This window comes from Myotis yumanensis, unplaced genomic scaffold (genome assembly GCF_028538775.1).
Source record: "Myotis yumanensis isolate MYYU_CA2020_CCGP unplaced genomic scaffold, mMyoYum1.0.hap1 SCAF_16, whole genome shotgun sequence".
NCBI classification, from domain to species: Eukaryota; Metazoa; Chordata; class Mammalia; order Chiroptera; family Vespertilionidae; genus Myotis; species Myotis yumanensis.
In genome coordinates, this window is record NW_027223767.1 from 2,868,090 (window position 1) to 2,891,076 (window position 22,987).

Below are 22,987 nucleotides of genomic sequence, written 5' to 3' on the forward strand. Positions count from 1 at the left end.
TGACCAGTCATTCCCAGTCTTTCTGCTGTTAAGGGTCAGTTTGCATATTACCCTTTTACTATATAGGATAGAGGCCTGGTGCACAGGTGGGGGCCGGCTGGTTTGCCTTGAAGGGTGTCCCGGATCAGGGTGGGGGTCCCGCTGGGGTGCCTGGCCAGCCTGGATGAAGGGCTGATGGCTGTTTGCAGCTGGTCACACCCCCTTCAGGGTAGGGTCCCCACTGGGGTGCCTGGCCAGCCTGGATGAGGGGCTGATGGCTGTTTTCAGGCAGCCTGCACCCCCTTTAGGGTGGGGGTCCCCGGCCAGCCTGGATGAGGGATTGATGGCTGTTTTCAGGCTGCCCGCACCCCCTTTAGGGTGGGGGTCCCTACTGGGGTGCCTGGCCGGTCTGGGTGAGGGGCTGAGGGCAGTTTTCAGGCTGGCCGGGACTGAAGCGCCCAGCCTCTCCTTTTTTTCTTTTCTTTTTTTTTCTGGGATTTATTTACCTTCTATAATTGAAACATTGTTGCTGTCACTGGCGCTCCCAGCTCTGAGGCCACGGCCGGCTGAAAGCAGGTATCTGGGGTTTGTTTAGCTTCTATAATTGAAACATTGTTGCTTTCGGGCTCAGAGCCGGGCCGCGGCAAGCAGGGAACCTTGGCTTTCTCCATCACTGGAGCAAGCAAGCCTCCTGCTCGCTTCAGCTGCGTGGCTGCCGGTCGCCATCTTGGTTGGCAGTTAATTTGCATATCGCCCTGATTAGCCAATGGGAAGCGTAGAGGAGGCACGGTTAATTATCCTTTTTGTCTTTTATTAGATAGGAAGATTATTGGCTATATTTCCTATGCTGTACTTTACACCCAGATGACTATATTGTAATTACTAACCTGTACTTCTCAATCCCTTTACCATTTTCACCCACACCCCCAACTCCCTTCTACCAACCATCAGTCTGTTCTCTATATCTATGAGTCTGTTTCTGTTTTGTTTATATTGTTCTTTAGATTCTACATATGAATGAACTCATATGGTATTTGTCTTTCTTCGACTGATTTATTTCACTTAGCATATACCCTCTGGGTCCATTCACAGTCACAAATGGTAAGATTTCATAATTTTTTAAGGCTGCTTATTATCTGTATTTTTTTTATCCTTTTCTTCTTTTTAAAAATTGACTTCAGAGAGGAAGGGAGAGGGAGAAGGATATAGAAACATCAATGATGAGAGAGAATCACTGATTAGCTGCCTCCTGCATGCCCCCTACTGGGGATCAAGCCTGCAACCTAGGTATGTGCCCTGAGAGACCCTTTAACATTTCTTGTAATCCTGGTTTGATGGTGATGAACCTTAACTTCTTGTCTGGGAAGTTCTTTATTTGTCCTTTGATTCTAAATGATAGCTTTGCTGGATAAAGTAATCTTGGTTGTAGGTCCTAGCTTTTCATCACTTTGAGTATTTCTTGCCAATCCCTTCTGTCCTGCAAGGTTTCTGTTGAGAAATCAGCTGCGAGTCTTATGGGAGCTCCCTTGAAGATAACTGCTTTTCTCTTGCTTCTTTTTTTTTTATATATATATATATTTTATTGATTTTTTACAGAGAGGAAGGGAGAGAGAGAGTTAGAAATATCGATGAGAGAGAAACATCGATTAGCTGCCTCCTACACATCTACTGGGGATGTGCCCACAACTCAGGTACATGCCCTTGACCGGAATCGAACCCGGGACCTTTCAGGCCGCAGGCCGACGCTCTAACCACTGAGCCAAACCGGTTTCGGCTCTCTTGCTTCTTTTAAGATTCTCTTTCTGTCTTTAACCTCTGCCACTTTAATTAGGATGTGTCTTGGTGTGAGCCTCCTTAGGTTCACCTTGTTTGGGACTCTGTGCTTCCAGGACTTGTATGTTTATTTCCTTCACCAGGTTAGGGAAGTTTTCCGTCATTTTTTCAAACAGGTTTTCAATTTCTTGTTTTTACTCTTCTCCTTCTGGCACCCAATGATGTGAATGTTTTTATGCTTAAAGTTGCCCCAGGGGCTCCTTACACTATCCTTTTTTAACATTCTTTTTGCTGTTCTAATTGTGTATTTTTTGCTTCCCTGTATTCCAAATTGCTGATTTGAATCTACTACTGATTCCTGTAATTTATTCTTCATTTCAGTTAGTGTATCTGTCATTTCTAATTGGTGCTTTTTTATGGTTTCCATGTCCTTTTTTATGCTGTGAAGTTCTCACTAAGTTCCTTGAGCATCCTTATAACCATTGCTTTGAACACTGTATCTGGTAGTCTGCTTGCCTCCATTTAATTATTTTTTTCTGGAGATTCCTCCTGTTCTTTCATTTGGTACTTGTTTCTTTGTCTCTGCATTTTGGCGACTTCCCTAGTTTGTTCCCATGTATTAAGTAGAGTTGTTACATCTGCTGGACTTGGTAGAGTGGCCTTGTGTAGTAGGTGTCCTGCAGGGCCCTGTGTACAGCCTCTCCAGTGACCCAAGCTGAGCACTGCAGGTATACTTCTGTGTGGGCTGTGTGCACTGTCCAGTTGTTGTTGAGCCTTGATTGCTGTTGGCGTCACTGGAAGGAATTGACCCTCAGGCTGATCAGCTGCGAGGACTGGCTGTGACTACAGTGAAGGAGATGCTGTACAGGGGCCAACCCTACAGAACAGGACTTGCTTCAGTGGGTCTTGGGTGCTTGTCAAGTCTGCCTCTTGGGTGTGTTGCTTGTGGAGGTGGTAGGGTCATAATCTGGCATGGTCTGAAACTGTCCATTGAATGCACTGGCTCTGGGGCCTCCTGAGAGGTACAAGGTTAGCCTGGGACAGTATGGCACAAGCTACAAAGCAATCTGCAGATGGCTACCACTTGTGCTAGGCTTGGAGGTGCCCAGGAGAGGCCAAGCTGCACACCAAGATCAGCTGCCATTAGTGCTGGGCCTGGGGCCACTTAGTGAGAGGTATGAGGCATGCAGAGTCCAGATGCTGCTTGTTTGAGAGATCTTAGGAAAGTCCAAAGCATGAGGCAAGAGATACCATTTGTATAGAAAAGCCACTGAAAATGGCTTGGGTGTGCCCACTAGTTAGGTAAGGCAAGTCTCCGGGAATCACCAGGGTGGGGCAAACAGTATGAGCCAGGTTGATGGAGACTTAGATATGCATCCACTTGCCAGCTCTGTGTGGGAAGGGCTCAGAAAAGAAACAATGGCCTCTGCCATCACTTTTGTCTGGGAGCTGCCCCTCCAGCTCTCACTCTGATGCCAGTCAACTCAGTTCCTCCCCATATGTCCCTGCTGCCTTCAACCTTCTTCCCCAGCCCTGGAGCTTAGAGCAAGCGCATCTGAGTAAGTCTGTGCACAGGCTCCTTAAGATGAACTGCATAGAACTCCAGCCGCCTCTGTCTCATTCAGCCACAATCCCCTTAGTTTTTATAGCCAGAAGTTATGGGCACTCTTCTTCCTGGCATTGGAACCCTTGGCTATGAGGCCTGGTGTGGAGGCTGGGATCCCTGAACAGCCAAGATATCCCTCCTGATCTTTACCTGCCACACATGTTATGGGACCAGACATTCCATGTCTCTGCCCCTCCTACTAGTCTCGATGTGGTTTCTTCTTTATATCCTTAGTTATAGGACTTCTGTACAGCTTGATTTCAGGTGGTTCTAAAGTACAGTTGTTCTGTAGTTTAGTAGTAATTTTGATGAGGTTATGAGTACCACATTTACCTATGCTGCTGTCTTGTCTGGAACCCCCAATATGTTTAAAAGAAAAGCCTGTGGACAAAAGGGTCCCAGGTTCAATTCCAGTCAAGGGCATGTACCTTGGTTGGCAGGCTCCTTCCCAGCCCAGGTGCATGCAAGAGGCAACCAACTTGATGTGTTTCTCTCACATTGATGTTTCTCTGTCTTTCCTTCTCTCTTCCACTCTCTCTAAAAGATCAATGGAAAAATATCCTTGGGTGAAAATTAACAAAAAAAGATTAAGAATCCCAGCTTACCTTGGAGAACCATGTAGATTTGTGCCAGAGCTGGCAGTAGATGTAAGATTCTGCTCCATGCGCTGATAATTCCTTATCTGAGTAGGAACTGGAATTGGTGCTGTTTCACTGTGAGGTGACACAGTAGGCGGACACTGTCTGTAACCATAAGTTATTAAAAAAGAAAGAAATCCAAGTAAGACCCATTGGTAATATTTAGAGAAAAATTCTAGAAGAAGCAAAATGATCAGTTCTGCATGTAAATAAGAAATGATGATCTTATAAAAATATATAAAGCAAAAAAAATTTCATTTGTCATTTAAAGAACTCTCCTGGCATTCATATGCATATTTAAGACTAAGATTTATAACAAGAACTGGAAAAACATTCCTCTACAATAAGAAAATTAGGTTGGCAAAACTTAGTTTCATCTGCTCACATTCTGCTATTCATTACTTATGAGAGAAAAATATAATTCAAGGAAAATACGTTGGGAAACGAACAGGAAGTTCAAGATCAAAGATGACTGGAATGTTTACAAAAGTTATGAATGCAGTAAGCATTCCCAAGGAACTCTAACTTTTATGAAGACTAAAAATACACTGTGCAATTCTCAAAGCATAGAACTGATCTGAAGTCCATTTTAAATGTTAGAATTTGATTTCTTAATAGCCTCTTTCATTGATTTTCATAAATTCAGAAATAGTATGTCCTTAGATGACTTTCAATTCAATTTACAACATAATATAGGGCCTTAAGATAGATGACTTACTTCATTCTTTGCCCTTCTATAATTCTAAAAAATACACAAAAATCTCCCACTTTTCCCCAATTATAACATTACAGATGTAAGAGATTGTATAGTTATCTAAGCAAAACAAAGACTATCGTCTAGCTTCATGTTAGAACTTTTTAAACCATTAAGAGTATTTCCTATTTAAATCAAAAGAAAATCTCATCAGTAGAAGAGATGTTAGTTGCTTTCCCAATATCCATTTACCTACTGTTTCTTACTATCAGAACTCAAATATTATGGAAGGTATGATGTGCCCAGTTAAATTATGACATATCCCAGACTTCTTTGCAGCCATGAGTAGTCAATATGTCTTCCTTGGCGGAAGTCTTTTATCTATTCTTCCTCCTACCTGGAATGTGGGTAGGCTTACTGAAGTTTCAGCAGCTAGCCTGGAACCATGAAGGAAAGGCCAGAAGAACTGCAGAAAATGTCCTTGAGCCACAGAAACGAAGGCAACAACTATTTACTTTGACTTCTCTTCATGCAAGAAAACAAAACCTTTAGTGTTCAACTACACTACAGTCAGGACCCTGTTGTTTACAATCAAGTGGAATTCCTTATTGATACACCATCCAGTGTGTTTCTATAAGCTCTCCCTATTTTTCACTTACCTAATTCTATTAAGTATCTTTCAAATACAATTACTTAGTCGTCAGGTATGAGAATGTGATGTGAATGAACAAATGCCATCTTTCTACGGTCCCAATTTAATAAGAACCAGTACTCAAAGAGTTGGTGAAGCAAGTACATCTAGGTTTTTTTTTTTTTAATATTGTTTGTTGATGTTACAGTGGTTCATAAATTACAGTTTCAGGTGGACAATTCTATAATACATTATCTGTATATTGTATTGTGCTTACCACCTCAAGTCAAGTCTCTGTCCATCATCATTTATTCCCTCTCTCCTACCCGTCCCTACACCCCTTCTCCCTCTGGTAATCACCATAACTGTTGTCTCCATCTATGAGGTGTGGGGTTTTTTTTTCTTGCTTAATCCCTTCGCTATTTTCACCAATCGTCCAACCCCCTTCCCTCTGACAGCTGCCATCTACGGATTTCTGTATCTATGAGTCTGTTTCTATTTTGTTTATTGTGTTCATTAGATTCCACATGTAAGTGAAATCACATGGTATTTTGTCTTTCCCTGACTGATTTATTTCACTGAGCATAATACTCTCCAGGTCCATCCATGCTGTCACAGATGGTAGTACTTCCTTATCCCCCCCCCCCCTTTTTTTTAGACCCAAGTAGTATTCCATTTCATACATGCACCACAGGTTCTTAATCCAATCATCTATTGATCGGCACTTAGGTTGCTTTCAAATCTTGGCAACTGTAAACAGTGCTGCAAAAAGTATAGGGGTGCATATACTCTTTCAAATCAGTGTTTCAGGTTTCTTCTGATATATTTTCAGAAGTGGAACTGCTGGATCATAAAGAAGTTCCATTTTTGATTTTCTGAGATAACTCCATACTATTTCCACAGTGACTGCACCAGTCTGTGTTCTCACTAACAGGGTTCCATTTTTCTGCATCCTTGCCAACATTTGTTATTTGTTGACTCGATGACAGCCATTCTGACAGGTATGAGTTGACACCTCACTGTGGTTTTAATTTGCATTTCTCTGATGATGAGTGATACAGGCATCTTTTCATTGGATATTTTTTTTTGGGGGGGGGGGGGTCGCAGGGGTCAGCACATCCGGAGTGCAATGGATAAGCCTCGCCCTGGGAAAACCACCTTCATGATCATGGTATCTCTCCTGCCAGGTAAGTATCATTGGATATTTTTTAACCTATACATTGTCAGGTTCTAATATCTTCCTGCTAATCACCAAAGGGTAATTAAAAACACGGATAAAGATGCCCTAAGAAGTAAACTTAGCAACCTTATAATTCAAGGCACTCCTCTCGGGGAATCACAAGCAACCAGCTAGCTGCTCTTATACCTCTGGTGCCTCCCCTGCCCAGAACATCAGGAGATGAACAGCCACAGCAGGTGTTCTGTAAATGGTGTCCCAGTTACTGAACAGGAGCTTCAAGCAGGCTACCCAAGGATCTTCATGAGAGGGTCAAGGGACTTAGTGAGACTTTCAAGGATCTCAGTGAGAATGTCAAAGACATGAAAAAGGACCAGTCAGAAATTAAGCATACACTGACTGAAAGAATAATTTACAGGGATTCAACAGTAGAGTAGAGGATTCCTGGAATCAAATCAATGATTTGGAATATGAGGAAGCAAAAAACACCCAATCAGAAGAGCAAAAAGAAAAAAGAATATAAAAATATGAGGATAGTGTAAGGAGCCTCTGGGACAATTTCAAGCATACCAACATTAGCATTATGGGGGTGCCAGAAGAAGAGAGAGAGCAAGATATTGAAACCTATTTAAAGAAATAATGATAGCCCTGGCCGGTTTTGCTCAGTATATAGAGCATTGGCAAGCAGACAGAAGGGTCCCAGGTTCGATTCCAGTCAAGGGCACATGCCTGGGTTGCAGGCTCAAACCCCAGTGGGGGGGGGGGGGCATGCAGGAGGCAGCCGATCAATGATTCTCTCTCATCATTTATGTTTCTATCTTTCTCTCCCTCTCCCTTCCTCTCTGAAATCAATAAAAATATATTTAAAAAAGGAAAAGAAATTTTCTTCCCCTACCTGGAGAGAGAAATACACTTACAAGTCCAGGAAACACAGAGTCCCAAACAAGAGGAACACACAGAGGCCCACACCAAGACACATCATATTTAAAATGCCAACGGTGAAAGGCCAAGAGAGAATGTTAAAAGCAGCAAGAGAAAAAGCAGTTAGTTACCTATAAGGGAGCGCCCATACGGCTGTCAGAAACTTTGCAGGCCAGAAAGGAGTGGCAAGAAATATTCAAAGTGATGAAAAGCAAGAACCTACAACCAGTATTACTCTACCCAGTAAAGCTATCATTTAGAATTGAAGGTCAGTTACAGAGCTTCCCGGACAAGGAAAAGTTAAAGAAGTTCATCACCACCAAACCAGTATTACATGAAATGTTGAAGGGTCTTCTTTAAGAGGAAGAAAAGGAAGAAGAAAAAGATAAAAAATATGAATAAAATGGCAATAAATATGTATCTATCAACAAATAAATCTAAAAATCTATAAAATAAACGAACAAGGAATCAAATGAACAAAATAAACTGATGAATAAAACAGAATCAGAGGCAAGGAAGGGTGGGGGGAGAGATTAACCAAAGAACTTATATGCATACTAGCAGCCCACCCGCCGCTTCCGCCGGAGCTGGCCGGAACCGCACTGCTTCCACGGGAGGCGGTAGCGAGCCGCCAGCGCTCACAGGAGCCTGGAGGGAGCCGAACCGCTTCCGTGGGAGCCATGAGGGACCCACGCCGATTCCCTGGGAGGCAGGAGGGACCCGCACCAATTCCCTGGGAGGCAGGAGGGAGCCACGCGCTGCTTCCGTGGGAGGCGGGCCGCCGTCTCCTCTCCAGGCCTGCGCTCGGCTGGCCGCGGAGGCTGCGGGCTGGCCCCCTGTCCCTGTCCCTGTCCGCTCCGGCTACAGGGGACAAGCCCAAGCCAGGGCACGGTGGCTCGCTGGCCCCGGTGGCTCGCTGGCCCCGTCTCTGTTCCGGTCTCCGCTCCAGGCCTCGCCTGTGCGCGCAACCTCCTCCTGTCTGGTCCTGACCCGGCATCCTGGCCTAATTTGCAAATTATATATATACTAGAGGCCCAGTGCACAAAAATTTGTGCACTCGGGGGGGGGAACGGGGGGCCCTCAGCCCGGCCTGTGCCCTCTCGCAGTCTGGGACCCCTCAGGAGATAATGACCTACTGGCTTAGGCCTGCTCCCGGGTGGCAGAGGGCAGGCCCAATCCCTAGGTGCAGCCCCTGGTTGGGCTCAGAGCAGGGCGGATTGGGAGGTTGCGATGCCACCCTCAGTCATGCTCAGGGTATGGCTGATTGGGGGGTTGGGGCACCGCCCCCTATCACACTCAAGGCAGGGTCGATGGGGAGGTTGCGGCGCCACCCCGTGTGACGCACAGAGCAGGGCTGATCAGGGGGTTGGGGCGCGACCCCCTGTCACGCACAGAGCAGGGCCAATCAGGGGGTTGGGGAGCTCCCCCCTGTCACGCACAGAGCAGGGCCTATGGGGAGGTTATGGCTCTACCCCGTCACACACAGAGCAGGGCCCGTAGGGGAGGGGGGGTTGGGGCGCCACCCTCTATCACCCACAGAGCCACAGGGCAATCAGGGGGTTTGGGCGCTGCCCCCGTCACGCTGATCTGGTGCCAGGAGGCCTCGCAGCTCCGCTGATCCCAGTGCTGGGAGGCATATTACCCTTTTACTATATAGGATAGAGGCCTGGGGGCCGGCTGGTTTGCCCTGAAGGGTGTCCTGGATCAGGGTGGGGGTCCCCACTGGGGTGCCTGGCCAGTCTGGGTGAGGGGCTGAGGGCTGCTTTCAGGCTGGCGGTCGTTGATTGAAGCTCCCAACCGCTCCTTTTTTTATTTTATTCTGGGCCAGCTTTAGCTCTGGCTCTAGCTCTGAGAGCAGGTATCTGGTTTGTTTCGGTTCTATAATCGAAACAATGTATAACTCCAGCTCTGAGATCCCGGCCTATATTTGTTAGAATGTTTCCAACTGCCAGCTCAGAGGCCGGCAAGTGAGGCGGGGAACATTGGAGTCTGCAGTCACGGGAGCAAGCAAGCCTCATGTTCGCTTCCAGCTGCCTGGCTGCCGGCCTCCATCTTGGCTGACAGTTAATTTGCATAAGGATATGCTGATTAGCCAATGGGAAGGGTAGCGGTCGTACGCTAATTACCATGTTTCTCTTTTATTAGTGTAGATATATATACACACATACATATACATATACATATATTTATATTTATATATATATATATATATTTATTTATTTATATATAGAATAGATATGCATTACCAATTGACACAGAGAGTAGGATGGGAACCATGTGGAGGGGGGAAAAGAAGGACATCTGTAATACTCTCAATAAAAAAGACTTAAAATAAATTTAAAAAACATTAACTCAAAATGGATTAAAAATCAAAACATAAGATCCAAAAGTATTAATACCTAGAAGAAAACAGGGAAAAATTTTCAAGCCTAATCATTGTATTAGGCAATGATTCTTGGATATGGATAACAAAAAATAAACGAATGGGACTACATTAAATTTTAAAACTTCTGTGCTCAAAGGACACATCAATGGTATGAAAAGTCAACCTATGGAATGCGATAAAATATTTGTACATTGAATATCTGATAAAGAGTTAATATCTAAAATATATAAAGAATTCCTACAGAGAACCAAGATGGCGGCGTAGGGAGCGGACCTGTGTGTGCTGCTCTCTCACAGCATCATTGAAACTATCAACTATGAAGTAAACAACCGCCACTCAGAACCATGGGGAAGTTGGCCCAGTGGGAGATCTACAACTGGAGGAAAAGAAAGAAGCGCAGTGAGACTGAGTGGGAGCTACGGAGGCACCAAAACCAGAGGTACGCAGTCACACGCCACGCGGGCTGCAAATGGATTCTCGGTTTTTTACGAACCCTCGAATCCTCTGGGCTTGCTCGGGGCGGGTCTCTGAGGCCCCAGATCCCACAGGGAGAGGCGGCCACGGCCTTGCAGTGGTCGGAGAGCGAGGGAAGCTCTGATACGCGGCTGCTCGCCGGCACCGAGGGACAAGAAGTCCTGGTGTCCCGGAGAGGCGAGGGGCGCGGAGACGCCGCCATCGCTATTTCCTCCACGCTGGTGACTCCCTGTGACCCCGCCCTACCCTCAGGGCTGTGCCAGAGGCACAAGAGGGAATGACTGTGCTTTTACAAACTCTCAAATCCACTGAGCTGGTTCGGGCGGGTCTCTGAGGCCCCAGGCTCCAAGGCGAGAGACGGCACGGCCTTCCAGCGGTCAGGAAGCGAGGGAGGCTCTGGCGCTCGGCTGCTCGCCGGCACTGGGGGACGCAAAGCCCTGGTGTCCTGGATAGGCAAGGGGCCGCTGAGTCTCCGCCCCGGCGACTCCCTGTGACCCCGCCCTACGCAATTTACATTCCCATCTGGGGTGTGCCAGACCCACAAGTAGAAGCGCCTTCTTCTGCAAACTTTCAAATCCACTGAGCTGGTTCAGGCGGGATCATGAAGCACCAGACCCTACGGGGAGAGGCAGCACGGCCTTGCAGCCATCAGAAAGCGAGGGAGACTCTGTTGCACAGCTGCTCACCGGCACTGGGGGACACAAAGCCCTGGCAGAGAGTCAAGGGGCCGCGGAGACTCAGCCAGTGCTATTTGCTCCGCCATGGCGACTCCCTGAGACTCAGCCCTAATCAATTTACATCCCCATCCAAGCTGTGCCAGGTGCACAAAAAGACCCACCTGCGCTTTTGCAGCCTATCCCAACAAATTGCAGACTTCAACTGCTCGCAGCCATGAGAGACACACTCAAGAAGCAGACCCAGGAGAACCAGGATGGCGGCATAAGGAAGAGACCTGTGCGTGCTACCTCACACAACAACATCGAAACTACCAAATATCAGACAAACACCTATCATACAGAACCATGGGAAACTTGGCCCAGTGGAAGCTCTACAACTGGAAGGAGAGAAAGAACATTGAGACTGAGTAGGATGTGACACCAAGTACAGAGCCCAACCCAACAAACTGCAGATTTCAACTCCTCGCATAGAAAGAAGCGCATAGAGACTGAGTAGGATGTGCTGAAGCACCAAGTACAGAGCCCATCCCAGCAGGCTGCAGATTTCAGCTCCTTGCATCTGGGAGGGACGCAATCGGGGGGCAGAGTCGGGTCCGGGGCCGGCCAGGGCTGGGCTTGACTCGGCCGGCACTGTGGAACTGCTGTACCAGCAAGCGCACAAACATGCCCACTGGTCCCAGTCTCTGGTGGGGCGCTGCGGGACAGCAGACAAGCAGTCTGTGCACTTGGTGGAGGGCAGGAGCGCTGGATGTGCAACCACCAGGAACGCCTGGAGATTTTGTCTAGTGGGGAGCCGCCGGCAGGGGACAGAAGGCCAAACTTCCTGTTTCCCCGGTAAGGCTGGGATGGCCCCGGTGAGGTTGAAACAGCCCCCGTGAGGTAGGGACGACCCCAGTCAGGTCGAAACAGCCCCGGTGTGGTAGGGACAACCCCGGTGAGGTTGAAACGGCCCCCGTGAGGTAGGGACGACCCCAGTCAGGTCGAAACGGCCCCGGCGTGGTAGGGACAACCCCAGTCAGGTTGAAACGGCCCCCGTGAGGTAGGGACGACCCCGGTGAGGTTGAAACAGCCCCCGTGAGGTAGGGACGACCCCAGTCAGGTCGAAACGGCCCCGGCGTGGTAGGGACAACCCCGGTGAGGTTGAAACGGCCCCGGTGTGGTAGGGACAACCCCGGTGAGGTTGAAACAGCCCCCGTGAGGTAGGGACGACCCCAGTCAGGTCGAAACGGCCCCGGTGTGGTAGGGACGACCCCGGTGAGGTTGAAACAGCCCCCGTGAGGTAGGGACGACCCCAGTCAGGTTGAAACGGCCCCCGTGAGGTAGGGACGACCCCAGTCAGGTCGAAACGGCCCCGGCGTGGTAGGGACAACCCCAGTCAGGTTGAAACGGCCCCCGTGAGGTAGGGACGACCCCGGTGAGGTTGAAACAGCCCCCGTGAGGTAGGGACGACCCCAGTCAGGTCGGAACGGCCCCGGCGTGGTAGGGACAACCCCGGTCAGGTTGAAACGGCCCCGGTGTGGTAGGGAAAACCCCGGTGAGGTTGAAACAGCCCCCGTGAGGTAGGGACGACCCCAGTCAGGTCGAAACGGCCCCGGTGTGGTAGGGACGACCCCGGTGAGGTTGAAACAGCCCCCGTGAGGTAGGGACGACCCCAGTCAGGTCGAAACGGCCCCGGTGTGGTAGGGACGACCCCGGTGAGGTTGAAACAGCCCCCGTGAGGTAGGGACGACCCCAGTCAGGTCGAAACGGCCCCGGTGTGGTAGGGACGACCCCGGTGAGGTTGAAACAGCCCCCGTGAGGTAGGGACGACCCCAGTCAGGTCGAAACGGCCCCGGTGTGGTAGGGACAACCCCAGTCAGGTTGAAACGGCCCCCGTGAGGTAGGGACGACCCCGGTGAGGTTGAAACAGCCCCCGTGAGGTAGGGACGACCCCAGTCAGGTCGAAACGGCCCCGGCGTGGTAGGGACAACCCCGGTCAGGTTGAAACAGCCCCGGTGTGGTAGGGACAACCCCGGTGAGGTTGAAACAGCCCCCGTGAGGTAGGGACGACCCCAGTCAGGTCGAAACGGCCCCGGCGTGGTAGGGACAACCCCAGTCAGGTTGAAACGGCCCCCGTGAGGTAGGGACGACCCCGGTGAGGTTGAAACAGCCCCCGTGAGGTAGGGACGACCCCAGTCAGGTCGAAACGGCCCCGGCGTGGTAGGGACAACCCCGGTCAGGTTGAAACAGCCCCGGTGTGGTAGGGACAACCCCGGTGAGGTTGAAACAGCCCCCGTGAGGTAGGGACGACCCCAGTCAGGTCGAAACGGCCCCGGTGTGGTAGGGACGACCCCGGTGAGGTTGAAACAGCCCCCGTGAGGTAGGGACGACCCCAGTCAGGTCGAAACGGCCCCGGTGTGGTAGGGACGACCCCGGTGAGGTTGAAACAGCCCCCGTGAGGTAGGGACGACCCCAGTCAGGTCGAAACGGCCCCGGTGTGGTAGGGACGACCCCGGTGAGGTTGAAACAGCCCCCGTGAGGTAGGGACGACCCCAGTCAGGTCGAAACGGCCCCGGCGTGGTAGGGACAACCCCGGTGAGGTTGAAACGGCCCCCGTGAGGTAGGGACGACCCCAGTCAGGTCGAAACGGCCCCGGTGTGGTAGGGACGACCCCGGTGAGGTTGAAACAGCCCCCGTGAGGTAGGGACGACCCCAGTCAGGTCGAAACGGCCCCGGCGTGGTAGGGACAACCCCAGTCAGGTTGAAACGGCCCCCGTGAGGTAGGGACAACCCCAGTCAGGTTGAAATGGCCCCGGTGTGGTAGGGACAACTCCGGTCAGGTTGAAACAGCCCCGGTGTGGTAGGGACAACCCCGGTGAGGTTGAAACGGCCCCCGTGAGGTAGGGACGACCCCAGTCAGGTCGAAACGGCCCCGGCGTGGTAGGGACAACCCCGGTCAGGATGAAACGGCCCCCGTGAGGTAGGGACGACCCCAGTCAGGTCGAAACGGCCCCGGTGTGGTAGGGACGACCCCGGTGAGGTTGAAACAGCCCCCGTGAGGTAGGGACGACCCCAGTCAGGTCGAAACGGCCCCGGCGTGGTAGGGACAACCCCAGTCAGGTTGAAACGGCCCCCGTGAGGTAGGGACGACCCCGGTGAGGTTGAAACAGCCCCCGTGAGGTAGGGACGACCCCAGTCAGGTCGAAACGGCCCCGGCGTGGTAGGGACAACCCCGGTCAGGTTGAAACGGCCCCGGTGTGGTAGGGACAACCCCGGTGAGGTTGAAACAGCCCCCGTGAGGTAGGGACGACCCCAGTCAGGTCGAAACGGCCCCGGCGTGGTAGGGACGACCCCGGTGAGGTTGAAACAGCCCCCGTGAGGTAGGGACGACCCCAGTCAGGTCGAAACGGCCCCGGCGTGGTAGGGACGACCCCGGTGAGGTTGAAACGGCCCCCGTGAGGTAGGGACGACCCCAGTCAGGTCGAAACGGCCCCGGTGTGGTAGGGACGACCCCGGTGAGGTTGAAACGGCCCCCGTGAGGTAGGGACGACCCCAGTCAGGTCGAAACGGCCCCGGCGTGGTAGGGACAACCCCAGTCAGGTTGAAACGGCCCCCGTGAGGTAGGGACGACCCCGGTCAGGTTGAAACGGCCCCGGTGTGGTAGGGACAACTCCAGTCAGGTTGTAACAGCCCCGGTGTGGTAGGGACAACCCCGGTGAGGTTGAAACGGCCCCCGTGAGGTAGGGACGACCCCAGTCAGGTCGAAACGGCCCCGGCGTGGTAGGGACAACCCCGGTCAGGTTGAAACGGCCCCCGTGAGGTAGGGACGACCCCGGTGAGGTTGAAACGGCCCTGGTGAGGCTCAGACGGCCCTGGTGAGGTTGAGACTGCTCCAGTGAGGCTGGGACAAATAAAGGGGACCAGTATGGACTGATGAACAGGTGTAGATACAGAAGCAGAGCAACATTGAACAGAATGTTAAACTACAATGGGGAGCCTGGGGAGGGTTGGGGGGGGATTAAGAGACCAACTGAAGGACCTATATGCATGCATATAAGATTAACCAATGGACACAAGACACGGGACGGGGGGGGGCGGGGGGTAGGGGCCGAGGGAATGTCATGGGGGGGAAAAAGGAGACATATGTAACACTCTTTGTAATACTTTAAGAAATAAAAATTATTATAAAAAAAAAAAAAAAAAAAAAAAAAAAAAAAAAAAAGAATTCCTACAACCTGACAACAAAAAACAACCTAATTATAAAATGGGCAAAGGACGTGAACAGACAATTTCACCAAAGATGACTTACAAATAGCAAACAATGAAAAGATGCTCAAAACCACAGTGAGGTATCAGTGCACACCCATTAAGGAGATGACTAGGAAAAAAAAGGTGGCTATTATCAAGGGGAAAAAACAACAAATGTTTGCAAGGATATAAAGAAATCAGAACCCTTGTACACTGTTGTAGGAATGTAAAATGGTGCATCCATTATAGAAAACAGTATGGCGTATCCTAAAAAATTAAAAATAGAATTATCATATGATCCAACAACCCCACTTTTCGGTATATATCCAAAAGAATTAAAGCAGGGTCTTTTGCCCGGCCGGCATGGCTCAGTGGTTGAATGCTAACTTATGTACCAGGAGATCATGGTATGATTCCCTGTCAGGGCACATGTCTGGGTTGTGGGCTTGATCCCCAGTGGGAGCATGCAGGAGGCAGATGATCAGTGATTCTCTCTCATCATTGAGGTTTCTGTTTCTTTCTTTCTCTCTCTCTCTCTCTCTCTCTCTCTCTCCCTCTCCCTCTCCCCCTTCATCTCTAAAATCAATAAAAATGTGTTTTTTAAAAAGCAATGTCTTTTAATTAACAGAAATTTGCATATTCACATTCATAACAGCATTATTCACAAGAGCCAAGAGGCAGAAGCACTCCAAGTGTCCACAGACAGATGAACTTTAAGCAAATGTGCTACAGACCCACAATGGAATATTACTCAGCATTAAAAAAGGAATTCTGAGACATGCTACAACATGGATGACCCTGAGGACACTGTACTGACTGAACTAAACCAGTCACATAAAGACGTATTGTAGTATTCTACTTATATGAGGTTATAGAAAGTAGTCAGAGTAACAGAAACAGACATCGAATGGTCGTTACCAGTGCAGGGTAGGGGAGATGGGGAGTGCTGATACACACTGAGTTCTGGGTTTCAGTTCTGCAGGATGAAAGAGTTCTGCACAACACTAAATATCCTTTACTGAACTGTAAACTTTAAAATGCTTAAGATGGCAGATTTTGTGTGTTTTATTCCACAATTATATATATTTTTAAAATGATAAATTGAAAAACAAAATAAATTTTAGACTCAAGAACACACAAAGTTCTGTAACTGTACTTATAAGAAAACCAAAATATAAAAAATATTTTAATTACTTATGTGTAAGCATACCCTCCAAACACCAAGAACTCATTTGAAGCTCGTCTGCCGGCAGTTCCCATTGGCATATCATCTAAAGGAGAAAGAGAAGAAAAATGTAGTCAGTTCTGCTGTACTGGCTACTTAAACGTAAACTGTTCTACGTGATTATTAGCATGGACGAAAAGGGGCCACATCTAAACCTGACAAGCTCAGGGGAGGCCTGCATGGCAGGACTTGCAAACTCAGATCTAAAGGAACCACACAGAATGGTCTGAAATCAAAACTTCCTGACTACCAGTGAGTCATGGCCGGTAGCCCTGTAGTCAGCCGGCATCCTCCCTGACAAAGGTCAAGCTTTACCTTACCTGAGCCTGTCTACTGCCTTTTTGCATCTAGGATAACATCCCTTTGGAATGTCAGGGTAACCCATTTTCCAGGGCACAACCTCCCACCAGAGCAGGAGCCCACAGAGCCCTCACTGTTACCCTGCTCCCCACACACCATCTCCATGTGTGTAAATGTTACTTTCCTATGCCCACCAACGGAAGGAAGCATGTGTCTCTAGGGCTTACTAGTACTTTTTATCCAATCCCAGAGATCTCCCCATTTTGCTTTCTCCCGCCTCCCTAACCCATCCCCAGTGGATCTCATATAATTCCCTGACACCTTCTATTTGGTTCTAATGTGTAAAATAAGGAGCAAAGCTGCCGTTCTCTGGAGCATTTTCTCAATCCACTGAGGTTTTGCTTCCTCGGTGGATTTGACAACAGTTTGGCTCAAATAAACTCATAAAAATTCTCTACAGGTTTGGATGTTTCTTATGTCGACATTAGGAAACAATTTGAGCACAATCATTTGCCTACATGCAATTTCGTCCATGAGTAACAACAGGTGAACACACAACATTGTACGCAACTGAATTCACAGGTTGCAAGCCTTTCAATTCCCACTTCTAAAAGCAAATATCAGGTCTTATTAAGGTAAAGTGTCACATTTATTGCAGTATTTATGTATTTCTTCACCATTTAACATGTGAAAAAAGTGTGCTTTTTTTTTTAAACTGTGCTGTTTTATTGTGCTTTTTATGTCACTGACAAAAGTTTTGAGTATTGTATCCCCTAATCTCAATTTGCCCATAAACTCTGCTGTTTTTACTGAACTCTGCAGGTTATGGTGATTTTTAGGAACATACATCACATTCTAGCACAACTGATGGTAAACAAAGTCTAGTTCACTCTAACACTGGAGCACCTCCGTCCTCCTGCATAATAAATACTCTCTTGGGTCTTGCATGGGTTGTTGAACAAGCTGTCATGGAAACTGGGGCCTCTCAGAGTCAGAAGCCTAGCCTCGAGGCTTGGCTTCTCCACTGTGGCCGGACCAAAGGCCTGGGTCCCAGGTGCCAGAGGAAAACCAGGGCCGGCAGCCAGGGGAAGGAAGGCCTATTGCGCGAATCTTTGTGCAACGGGCCTCTAGTCTATATAATAAAAGCCTAAGTGACCATTACGGCGGAAAGACCAGAACAACTGGTCACTATGATGCACACTGACCACCAGGGGACAGACGCTCAATGTAGGAGCTGCCCCCTAGTGGTCAGTGTGCTCCCACAGTGGGAGCGCTGCTCAGCCAGAAGCCAGGCTCACAACTGGCGAGTGCAGCAACTGAGCGCTAAGGAGTCAGCGGGCAGGCGGTAAGGAGCGAGGGGTCCCAGACTGTGAGAAGGATGTCCGAGTGGTCATGGACTGTGAGAGGGCGCAGGCCAGGCTGAGGGGCCTCCTTCTTCACCCCCGCCCCCCCCCCCCCCAGTGCATGAATTTCGTGCACCAGGCCTCTAGTAGTTAATATGTATTCATGTGAAATCAATGTTGACCAAATAATATACATTTTTAAGAAAGTAAACTTTTCTGCTAACTGGTACTCAAAAAGGTGGAGGGGTCACAAAAACCCCTTTGACTCGTCCTGAAGGGGAACTGAGAAATGCATTTATTTGGTACATCTCAGGTCCCTGCTCTAAGGAAGATTCTATTCTAGTAGTAAAAGAGGGTGATCATGTCAGAAGTGGTAAGAGTTTAAGGAAAATAAATTAGAATAAGAGAATAAAGACCAGTGGGCAAGGAAGCAGTTCTATTTTAAAGACAACAGTTGCCTATAGGGTAACAGAGGAAAAGGGTAGATGGGGCAGGGATAGAAGCTAGATTTCACTAAGTGTCCTTCATTTTGTAGCTTTGAGTTTGAAACCATACATAATTATGAAACAAAATTAAATTTAAAAAAAAGAACAATCCCTAGAAATCAAAAGTAGAATGTAGCAAAGGAACCTAACCATATATTAATTTGATAGCATAATCACCAAAATAGAGACAGGCTAACAAGCCAGGACAAGCAGAATAGGGAAACTGAGACAAATAATTAAATAGCAGTTTTCAGTCACCTAGAAAATCTAGATGCCAAGCAGTTGGCCGCCATCTAGTAAATCCTATCTTCCCTAAACCAAGGACACTTGAGAGGCATAAATGGCTCACACTTCTCCTCCCCAACCAGAGGGTAATAGCTTAAATCACCCTACTCAGGGAGACACAGCAGAAATCCACTGAGTGCCATTTTCCAGCCACACCCAAGGACAAATGAAGAGACTAAATCTCATTTTGATACATCAGCATAAAGCTGATGACTATTCTATCAATCCTCCCCTAAAACCTCCCAGTCTTTAAAACCCTCAAAACACAGGCCCTAGTATGCACTCTCCTTCCCAGGAGCACTCCTGCTCCCCTCTTGTTCCCCCACCAGCATGCACTTCCTAAACTCTAAGGGACCCCATGAGGCTTGCGGCCAGGGCAGCAATGGGCAGTGGCAGTTGGTCTCAGGCTACCCCCTCCGAACCTGTCCCCAAAGCCCCCTTTTCTCTTACTTCTTAGTGAGCCAAAGCAGCCCCGCCGAGGCTCCTTCCCTGCCCTTCCTTGTGTGAGGTTCCCAGCGCTAGCAAACGTCCTCTAACAGTCACTGGACCCATGATGTGACATCTTCCCTGCACCGAGCCAAGAACACACTCACGGGCAGCCGGCTCTAGGCAGACCCCTCAGGGTCAGGTCCCCTTTCCAGTAACAAAATGAATTTTTGTTAAACTTGGTGATTTAATTAGACATTCCTAATGGTATTATCCTAAGGACAAAAATACCCACAAAAAGTTTTTTAAATGTTTTTTAGTAATCAGATTATTTTGATACCATGTTGTTATTTTGAAACTATAGGGGGGAAAGGGAAGGAGAGATTAGAGCCTAAACTTACAAGGGCAAAAGAACAGAAAAGTCAACAGCCACAAAAATTTGGAAGCTAAAAGTTGATGTAAGCAGTGTTTGACCTAGCAAGCCGAAAAAGCCCACAAGTACCATCTTATCAGATTCACAACAGGCTGGTCAGTAGTAGTGCCGGATCCCCATATAGGAAAAGACGGGGACAGAGGGAAGCACAGGTCTCTGAGCCGCAGAACACCAGGCAGAGGTGAAGGCAGCACGATACAGCGAGAAAGGGGGTTAGTGCCATCTCACACACTGACTACTGAGACCTCCAGCCTCTCCCCTTGTTGGACTCCCCCACATGGCATCAGGTACAGACTCTTCAGGCAGAAGACTGGCCGAGTCTTCTCTGGGGACCCGAGAAGCCCCTCAAAAAGGAAGCACTCCAAGGCAGTGACTCAGCCTTATCACCCAGAGAGAGGCTTACTATTCATAAGACCCACTACCTGCAGAGCTTTCAAACTTCGTTTTAATTTTCCATTCTTAATTATGAGCATACTACAATCACCAAATATCCCAGGAAAGAATCTAATATGAAGCCCAGACTCCAAAACAAAGTAGGTAGGGAAAAAAAAGAACTACAATATTTTTCAAGGAAAAGTTAAAAAAATATATATAATGAATGACTTCAGAGATAAAACAAAATATTTCACCCCAAAGTAAGAACAATACTACTCAAAGGGGGGAAAAAGAGCTTCGGAAAATTCAAAATATGAGAGCATAAATGAAAAATGCAATAGAAGTGTTAGAAAAAACATTAAGGAAATTTCCCTAAAAAGTAAGACCAAAAGATGGAAAATCAGACCCCCCCCCAAAAAAAAAGAAAGAAAGAAAATCAGAGAAGGGTATTCAGGTATCTGTTATCACTTTAAATTGTACAGATGTTTTAAATACCTTTTATGGGCTCTTCCCATATCTATTTTCCCATGTAAGGGGCTTAAAAGTCGTCATTCCAACCTAACAAGTAAAAAGCTGAACAGACTGAAAAGTCAACAATTCTTGGAACCGAAAGAGAGGGGAGCACACAGGGCAAACGGATGCCCCAAGATGAGACAGACAAGCCTAGGGAGCTCGGGCTTACCTGAGGAGACAGACTCGCCAGCAGAAACCTCCCTGGAAATCAGAGCCAGGACAGGGAAGCTTGCAACTAATTGACAATTTGCTGGACACGCAGTGCAGACAACTCCAAGAGTTACAAACCCCAGCGGACCCAGTCAGAGGGCATCAAAGTATTGTCAGATTTAAGTCTAGGAGCTCAATCAGACTCCCACAGTGAGTATCTGAGAAAGATCTCTTCTTGCTTCCAGGAGGGAAAGGGGAAAAGAAACGTTTTTAAGTCAGAGCATTCTGAGATTATTAACAAGGCCTGCCCTTGGGGGAAACTATTAATCTGCTCAGGTTAAACTCAGAGCCAACTGCCCTGGGGGAAGGGAAATACTCAATGCCAGCCCCTCTGGCCATCCTGTCCCACCTACAGCAGGAGACTAGAAGACTGAGCCTAATCACAGGCCCACGGAAGGCTCCCCTCCGCTCAAACCCTGCCACCACATCACTAAGGCCTCTTTACAGCAGTTCCTTTCACCTATACATTAAGTGCAGCTATCAAGAAAAAATTACAAGGCATACCAAAAAGCAAAAAATAGTCTGAAGAAACAGACATGGCAGGGATGTTAAAGTTACCAGGCCAGGAATTTGAAACAACTATAATTAATATGCTAAGGATGTTACCAGGGAGATGAGACCTCGGTTGTTGTCTTCTTGAGGGAAAGATCTCAATCGAGACAATGTGTAGAAAAGCAAGCAAGAATTTACTGGCCGCAGCAAAAATAACACTGAGGAGAGTGAAACAAGGAAGAGCATAGAAGCAGCAGCAGGGCCCAGGCTAGGCTGCCAGGGCTCACTGAGAAGTCAGAGAAAAGGGGTCTTGGAGACAAGCTCAGGGGGTAAGTCCGGGATGAGCTGCCACTGCCGCTGCCCTTTGCTCCCCTGGGGTCCCTTAGAGGTTAGGGACACGTGCCTGTGGGGGAAGGAGAGAGGGAAGGGAACGGCAGGGCATGCCCAAGGGAGAGCACCCTGGGAATGAGCTGCAGCTGCCCATTACTCCCTTGTTGTAAGTCTCATGGGGTCCCTTAGATGTTAGGGGATGGGGGGCCGGGGGGGGAGGACAGCATGGGTGTGCTTCCTAGAGGGAGAGTGAGCTGGGACCTTCATTTTCAGGGGTTTAAAGGCTGGGCATTTAGGGGAGGTCTTAGGGGCGGATCAATAGAGTATTTATCAGCTTTATGCTGATATACCAAAATGAGATTTATTCTCTTAATTTGTCTGTCCTTGGGTGTGGCTGGCAAATACACTAACTGGATTTCTGCTGTCTCCCTGAGTAGGGTGATTTAAACTATTTGCCCTCTAGTAGGGAAGGAAAAGTGCAAACTCTTAAGTGTCCTTGGTTTAGAATAGACAGAATTTACTAGGTGGCTGCAAACTGCTATTTATCTGTCTCAGTTTCCCTATTCCGCTTGTCCTGGAGTTTTCCTAGCTTCTTACTGTTCTATAACAATGGGTCTAATGGGAAAAAGTAGATAGCATGCAAGAACAGAGGGGCAATATAAGCAGAGATGGAAATCCTAAGAAAGAACTAAAAAGGCAAGAGATTAAAAACAAAACAAAATTCTGTAACAGAAATGAAGAATGCCTTTGATGAGCTTATTAGGAGACTGGAAACAGCTGATGAAGAATCTCTGGGCTAGAGAATATATCCACAGAATCCTCATAAACCGAAAAACAAAGAGACCAAGACTTAGAAAACAAGAACAGCATCCACATATCCACGATCTGTGGAACAACTAGTATAAAACATGCTTAATGAGATTACCAAAAGGAGAAGGAATGAAGCAAATATTTAAAACCATAAGTAATGTCAGACACCAAAGCACAGATCCTGAAAGCTCAGAGAAGACCAAGCGAGATAAATACTTAAAGCAAGTACAGTCATGCATTACTTGATGACCCTGAGGATGCATTGTCAGGCGACTTCATCATCGTGGGAACGTAAGAGTGCCTTACAAACTCTAGATGGGGTAGCCCCTAACACCTCGACTATACGGCATGTCCTACTGCCAGTAAAAGACAAAAAAACAACTTTCCCTCCAGCCCTCTGGGTTCTTGGGTGAGACATCCTGTAGTAAAAGACAGATTAACAGAGAAAAAAGCTTAATAACATGGGAGAGACCCAGGAAAACTGAGTAACTCACCAAAATGGCTGAAGCCACCACCTTAAATACCATCTTCAAGTGAAGACAAAAGAAAATTCTCGGGGAGGAGAGTCAGCTATGGG

General features: G+C 48.1%; 1 protein-coding gene and 1 pseudogene across 4 annotated transcripts in view; both read right to left on the minus strand.

Annotated features, from left to right (window-relative positions):
- Positions 1-22,987, minus strand: part of ULK2 (unc-51 like autophagy activating kinase 2) — a 105,218-nt gene that overhangs the window by 27,221 nt on the left and 55,010 nt on the right. For 3 of the 4 annotated variants that reach the window (XM_070393759.1, XM_070393760.1, XM_070393758.1), the window contains exons 14-15: positions 16,394-16,454; positions 3,964-4,101 (exon numbers count right to left, since the gene is read on the minus strand). In XM_070393759.1, the coding sequence (XP_070249860.1) occupies positions 3,964-4,101; positions 16,394-16,454 (199 nt within the window). Of the gene's footprint in view, positions 1-3,963; positions 4,102-16,377; positions 16,455-22,987 lie in introns of all 4 variants that reach the window. The other variant, XM_070393761.1, reaches the window with a different exon arrangement.
- On the minus strand, positions 6,369-6,516 carry LOC138995272 (U1 spliceosomal RNA; annotated as a pseudogene).